Source organism: Hyperolius riggenbachi, chromosome 5 (genome assembly GCF_040937935.1).
Source record: "Hyperolius riggenbachi isolate aHypRig1 chromosome 5, aHypRig1.pri, whole genome shotgun sequence".
In the NCBI taxonomy this organism is placed as follows: Eukaryota; Metazoa; Chordata; class Amphibia; order Anura; family Hyperoliidae; genus Hyperolius; species Hyperolius riggenbachi.
Genome location: NC_090650.1, coordinates 336,333,292 through 336,340,056, shown reverse-complemented (window position 1 = coordinate 336,340,056; position 6,765 = coordinate 336,333,292). Strand labels below are relative to the sequence as shown.

Below are 6,765 nucleotides of genomic sequence, written 5' to 3'. Positions count from 1 at the left end.
TTAAATTAGAGTTAACAACAATCCAATCAGTGTCACTACAGACTCAGGAGTGAGTCACCCACTTAAAATACCACATATGTCACTCTTTCACACACAGAAAGTGAAAAGGAACACAGCATAGTTGGTTATTTGTGTGCTACCCACTGTACATACACATGTCTATCTCAGCTATACTTTCATTTGAAAAGATAATTTTTTCCCAATCTTGTTTCTCTTACAGACACTCCTCCGTACAAACTATGACGGGCTGGCGGACATGTACGCCAAAAGGCGTGTGATGGAGGAGCTGCAGAGTGAGCTCCGCCAGCACTTCCAGGGCCACCACAGCATTACCCAGATCCAGCGGAGGTGGTCCGACATGAAGCGTCGTGAGCGGAGCTTCGTCCGAGAGGTCCGCCGGGAGCATGTTCCTGGTAAGTAATGTATACGAACGATCAGCATTATGATGGCTGGCCGCTGGTAAGCTAAATATGTAATTTACAGGTCCCTATGTAAGTGTGTGCCATGCTTTCTGTGTTTATGTGGCCCAAATTGGGGACTGAAGGAGCCTCAATGCATATTGCAGGGGTAGCTTAAGTAGGTTTTATGTGGGATCATTACCTAGAGCACAGGAACGAGCATGCATCTCTATTACCATTACAGTGATATAGAAACCTATGTTTGGTACACTGTTGTGTAAGAAATTGTGAATATTCGTTATAGGCCAAGCAGATCCCTTCATGCCTTGGACACACCATTGCATTTAACCATGAAATAGCACTACAGATATAGCAGCGAGTGTTTGTGTGATTGCCCATACACCAGTACTACAGGTGTGTTCTCTGCACCATCATTGTCAAACCATAACTTGGTTCGTGGGAATGTACAAATTATTTCACACACATCCATGTGCATTTATAAAGCAAAGTAATAGTGACAAACGTTATAGGCAAGGTTGGATTGATGGCTTATTATTGGAATGGGCCCCACTGATGATGAAATCTGTTTCTGTCACTCAAACTATTTCAAATGAAGATAAGGGAAATGGCTACGTAATTCATTGAATCAACTTGCGTTATACAACATCGATTGTGCACAATGTCATAGTACATTTGGTAAGCATTGTGTAATCTTACATCTAGTTAGCAATATACTTCTTTACACAATACAGAGGTATACGAATTGTGTTGTGTGAAACAGTGCTGATCACCCTTAAGTGGCTGAACCACTTAAGTACCATCCGTCACAGCCCCCTTAATGATCCAAGAAGGTACCTACAGGCTGATGGAATCCTTACTAATAGATGTACATATCTGCCACATGTCTGCTTTCAGAGCCACTATTAGGGAGGGAGCATTCTGAATGGCTGTATTGCTGACTCTCTACTATATAATGGCAGGTAACCATTAGGCCCCAAAAAAATGACCACCTTTCATGTAGCATGGGCCTTAAATACCTATGTTTTTCTTTTGCTCTCTATAGAAGCACCAATGCCACCCCGCCGACACCGCGGGGACCCGGCACATGAGGACTCGGACGAGGCTCCGGACCAGCCCCCTCCGTTGGATGTGGGTGAAGAAGGTGGGCCATCCCAGGACCCACCTGATGTTGGGCCCCCAGCTCTGGAGGGCGAAGCCCTGGGAGGCCCACCGGATCTTGTGGGCCCGGAAGGCCCCCCAGCCCCACCTGCAGCCCAACAACCTGGCCGAAGACGCCAGAGTAAGTGTAACCATTCTTATTACTTCAAGAAAGTTTCCATGCATCTTGTTTTTAACCTAACTTTTGTTTTGTTGTGTTTTTTTTTACAGGACGTTCCCAATTGGCAGCCATAGCCAGACAAATGGCCCAAATGGCTGCTGCTTTGCAGGGGGCCCTCTCCGACTCGGAGTAATGTACATAATTTTATTTGTTTAATTTGTTTTATTGGTTTTATGTGTAGCTGATGTATATAGTTTGAGATTGTGTGTAGATAGTTTTGTATTGTGTGTGTATATATATTTGTATATATTTTTATGTAGATATTTGTATATATTTTGATATCGTGTGTGTATATATTTGTATATTATGTAGATAGTTGTATATATTTTGATATTGTGTGTGTATATATTTGTATATTGTGTACATAGTTGTATATATTTTGATATTGTGTGTATATTTGTATATTGTCTATTGCGTGTATATATTGTGTATATAGTTTGATGTTGCTCGATCATTTTCAAATATATGTTTCAAATGGTACACTTGTGGTTAGCATTGTGTTGTTGGTCTATAGTTGCTACAACTTAGGCTTCCTTCACTACACATGTTTTGGAGATTCTGGTTACATTACTGTCCTAATTATCTTTCTCCAAACACCTAATGCTGGATACACACGGTGCGTTTTAGCGCTTGATTTTCCTCCTTGGAAATGTTTGCCTAAAAAAATTTGACGGGAAAATCGAGCGCGCAAAAGCAACGTGTGTATCCAGCATAATGCACAGTTCCAACTCCATCGCCACACGGCCCACCAACAGTGCATGTATTCTCACGCAACATACATGGGCAATATGCATGAAAGTGAGACAGATTTTAAATTACATCCATTTCACTGTTTGTGGGCCTTCAGGCCAATGCTTTCTGCAGTGTGTGGTCAACTTGTTATACATAACCTATTGGCATGGTCACAGTCCCAAGCGCCCAACTACAATGATGGCTGAGAACTTCACACTCAGACAGCATTATAATATTGCAATAGTCAATGTGTAACTAAGGACATAGTGAATAATTTTTAAAAATTTAGGGGAAACAAGTGGCCCTACACAATGTGAACTAATCTATTGGTGGCCATACCTCAGTCTGAATTGTTTTGTTTGAACAATAAAGTACTCTTCAAAGGACACTAATGTAGGAACCTAATCAGATGCATGTTTTTTAAAGATTAACACTCTTAATAAGGTATACCCCCAAAAGAAAAAAAATGGAACTGCAATGTGTGGCCCCAAAAATTATTTATTCAAAATTTGGAGCAGCAAATCATTCTGCCTTTCAGCTATTTCATTGTGTCTTTCAATGGCTTCAGCCATTCTGGCTTGAGTGATGTTTTGTAGCTCTTGACCATTAGCCAACCGCCCCAAGATCTGATTTTGGGTTTCGCCAACCCGAGCCATCCGGCTCAGAATCAAGTTCTGGCGATGAAGATCCTCGGCCAAACGCACGTGGCTCGCCTCAAGGCCCACTCCGGCATTGGCCAGTCTCTGCACATTTCCACCCATGTCTGTCGAAGTCCGATTCAAGGTGACAAAGTCCTGGTGGAAGCGGGCCATGTGTTCCTCCATTAGTCTACGATAGTCCTCTTGGGCTTGAAGAAAGTGCTGGGAATGCCACCGGTCGTTATTATAGTCGGCCCTGGTGTAATTTGTGGAATGGGAGGAGGTGCCGGAGCTGGCCTGGTCAGAAGTGGGTGACATAATAGGTATCGTGGTGTTGCTTTCTGCAGAGACATGAAGGTTGAGTGTTGGCCCTGGCAATTCAACCATCACATCGGAACCACTATGCAGTGACATTTCCTCACCTAGGAAGAGAAGAGTAAATGGTTTCTAAGTAGAAGTTTGCAACAACCCAAACAACCTTTCACACAAAACTAGACATTACAAATTCAAGAAACCAAAAAAAATAGGGTCAGCATGCACAGGCTCCAACACAATGACAACATCATGATTAGAGTCAGTGTGAGCTATAGTTTAAAATGAACTGAAAACAAATGCAAACCATCACTTTTGCATTTACATACTGTCACAATGGCCCGCAATGTTTAATACAAACAAATAAGTTTCCTGACCCGAAAGTTCATGTACTGCATTAAATTGCAAAGCGTGTGATGTGGCTTTAAATGAAAACCAGATTGAGAGGGATATGGACTAATATGGATGCTTCCTTGTAAACAATAACAGTTGCTTAACAGTGCTGATGATGTATTTGCCTGTCTTCATGGTCAAATGTGATGTCTCAAATCCTTGATAACTTTGACCACAGCACATGATCTACATGCTTCTTCAGGGGCAGTTGCACTAAATATTAGGGTCACACAAACAGCAAAGTCATGCAACTGTTATTTAGTTCCAAAGGAAACGCTATTGACTTTTGAAGGCCACAAATCACAAAACTAGAGTGCCGGTTATATACAGCTGCATCCCTGAGTGTGATGGAATATGGTGTGAAATCAGTGCCCAAACACTGCCTACACCATTGTTGAAGTAAAATCTTTACTTTCAATCAATCCATCCATACATCAAATTTCAAAAATTGACGGGGCCTTTGGGAGTGGCTCTATAGTGGCACTCAAATGGATGACAGTAGCAGCAAAACATTCCCGGCTACTGACAGCACAAGTCACCCTGTGTCCCCCCCCCCCCCCCCCCAGCTTTTTGGGCAGCACTTGACTGCAGCTTCATATAACTTCCTGGCACCGCTCAAACTTGACACACTACACCACCCTCTGTTTAAAAGTAAAGCAGCAATAAGTGCAGATGGAGGCCAGCGCAGAGAAGAAGCAACAGGGACAGAGGGGGACTACCGCTCAGCAGAGCTGGTAATGTATGAGTGGTGTCTGTGGAAACCACAAGGCATTGGCAGCATCTCCACAGATATTGTTCATTTTCATACTAAAATACAATCACATTCTGTTGCCAGTGAAGCCAGCCATACAATCCCTGTATCATCAAATGTTTGGCCTGAGTGATCTGTTGGTTGGATGTGCTCTCAAAAATACCAGTATATGCCAGCTGTTCCTTTTGCCACCCTTTAATGTAAGGTTTGCAGACTCAGGTACATGGTACTATTTTCTTCACAATTGCCTTGATTGGAGACATCGACATACATATATACTGGTTCACTGTAACCACCATGGAGGCTGGCCATGGACTTTACAGTGAGAAGCACATACAGACAAAATACACAAATCTAATTTGTATGTGCTTCTCACTGTAAAGTACATGGACAGCCTCCATGGTGGTTACATTGAACCAGTCTTGGCAAAACATTACCGTGGGGGGGGGGGGAACCACCTGTGGTGTATCAAGGCTTTGGATCCTATTGACCGTTTCCCCCCTCCTCCGTCCCATGGTGGTGGACACTATCCTCCTCAACCAACTGCTATTGACCTCGGAACCTAGCACACGCAACCACATGCACAGTACGGGTCCTCTTGACAGAAATTGACTACAATAGGCATTCGCCATGCAGCAACTATAATGCTCAGACACAAGTGGCCAGCATACTATAGTGTGAAGCACGGAAAATGCCTATTCACAACAATCACAATTATAATCCTCACTAAAGTGCCCCCACTGGAGGGCCAAAAGGGTAACATTGCCCAAATAAAAAAAATGGTCAGCTCTGGGTTCCCTACCCTGCACCACCAACGACAGAGGAAAAGGTGGGAAGCCTCTGAAGGCTGATGAGGCTTCACACACCCAAGGTCAGTACCAATGCATTGCTGAAACTTAATAGTGAATGTTGTGTGTTTATTTCACCATACCAACAACATATCTTACACAAAAACAAACGCCATGTAGAGGATCAATGTTTGGATTCACAGATTCCTTCTTTCAATGTGAATTACAACATCTAACCTCCAATGGCAGCATTCCTATTGGTCAAAATTGATAGTCCCTGCAAAATGCCATGCCATGTAGGTGTGGTTGGACATGGAGCATTGTAGATCATACAAGAAAAATAATGGAGTCAGGCACTAGCAAATCCTTAACAAAGGCGTATATGCTCATGTGCACTCACTACCTCACCAACCCATGTGTCACTTGCCATTCAAGAGCCATTGAAAGGTCCTTTGTGGCAGATTAGCTGCATGCTTTGAGATGTATAGACTCGGAACATTACCCACACACCTCTCCACCGGCCACATGCTACACTGTCACAGTGTTTTCACAAGGAAGATATGTTAGCCAGCAAATCCCTCTTCATATCCTTTGGCCTCAAGGACATATACTAACACATAAAACTCACCAGCACTTGCTGCTCCATGGGAAGCCTCCTCATGTTGCCATGAGTCAGACTGCATGCCCTCATCCAGACTGGACCCAGAAATCACATGAGCTACACAAAAAGGAGCACACATAGAAAGGTTAGGACACTAGGCAACACAGCCAGCTCCTCGGCTGCCTTGTTCAACAGCAGTTTCTACATACACAGGAAACTCACCAGCACTTGATCCTGCCGGAGATAAGTCCACAGATTGGAGGGTCATCAAAAACACTGCAGCATCACTCCCCGAAGCAGCAGCAGAGCCAACAACAGCTACACCAAAGGAAGAGGAACACAAAGGTTAGGACACTAGGCAACACAGCCAGCTCCTCCACTGCCTTGTTCAACAGCAGTTTGTACATACACTGCAAACTCACCAGCACTTAGTCCTGAGGGAGCTAAGTCCACAGAAGACAGTCCAGCATCAGTCCGTGCGGCAGCAGCAGAGCCAACAACAGCTACACCAAAGGAAGAGGAACACAAAGGTTAGGACACTAGGCAACACAGCCAGCTCCTCCACTGCCTTGTTCAACAGCAGTTTCTACATACACTGCAAACTCACCAGCACTTAGTCCTGAGGGAGCTAAGTCCACAGAAGACAGTCCAGCATCAGTCCGTGCGGCAGCAGCAGAGCCAACAACAGCTACACCAAAGGAAGAGGAACACAAAGGTTAGGACACTAGGCAACACAGCCAGCTCCTCCACTGCCTTGTTCAACAGCAGTTTCTACATACACTGCAAACTCACCAGCACTTAGTCCTGAGGGAG

The 6,765-nt window shown here is 44.1% G+C and overlaps 2 protein-coding genes across 2 annotated transcripts; one reads left to right on the top strand and one right to left on the bottom strand.

Moving 5' to 3' along the window:
• The first annotated feature begins 225 nt into the window (after positions 1–225).
• LOC137517726 (formin-like protein 1) lies at positions 226–1,918 on the top strand. The gene is made up of 3 exons (XM_068234749.1): positions 226–413; positions 1,462–1,698; positions 1,788–1,918. Exons 1-3 carry the CDS (start codon positions 257–259, stop codon positions 1,868–1,870), a joined length of 477 nt encoding a protein of 158 aa, XP_068090850.1. The 5' UTR covers positions 226–256; the 3' UTR covers positions 1,871–1,918.
• A 1,045-nt stretch (positions 1,919–2,963) lies between these two features.
• LOC137519416 (uncharacterized) lies at positions 2,964–6,220 on the bottom strand. Its single transcript, XM_068238370.1, has 3 exons — positions 6,175–6,220; positions 5,980–6,069; positions 2,964–3,529 (listed from the first exon to the last, which is right to left on the bottom strand). The coding sequence occupies exons 1-3, from the start codon at positions 6,218–6,220 to the stop codon at positions 2,964–2,966; spliced, it is 702 nt and encodes a 233-aa protein (XP_068094471.1).
• Positions 6,221–6,765: the final 545 nt, after the last annotated feature.

What these genes read in the sequence shown, in the direction of transcription:
- LOC137517726 (XM_068234749.1), top strand. Translation starts at nt 257, where the DNA reads ATGTACGCCAAAAGGCGTGTGATGGAGGAGCTGCAGAGTGAGCTCCGC. An exon ending in CCGCCGGGAGCATGTTCCTG is followed by an intron (nt 414 to 1,461) that starts GTAAGTAATGTA and finishes TGCTCTCTATAG; the next exon opens with AAGCACCAATGCCACCCCGC. An exon ending in ACCTGGCCGAAGACGCCAGA is followed by an intron (nt 1,699 to 1,787) that starts GTAAGTGTAACC and finishes TTTTTTTTACAG; the next exon opens with GACGTTCCCAATTGGCAGCC.
- LOC137519416 (XM_068238370.1), bottom strand. Translation starts at nt 6,220, where the DNA reads ATGACCCTCCAATCTGTGGACTTATCTCCGGCAGGATCAAGTGCTG. An exon ending in TCCGGCAGGATCAAGTGCTG is followed by an intron (nt 6,070 to 6,174) that starts GTGAGTTTCCTG and finishes CTTTTTGTGTAG; the next exon opens with CTCATGTGATTTCTGGGTCC. An exon ending in CCATGGAGCAGCAAGTGCTG is followed by an intron (nt 3,530 to 5,979) that starts GTGAGTTTTATG and finishes TTCTCTTCCTAG; the next exon opens with GTGAGGAAATGTCACTGCAT.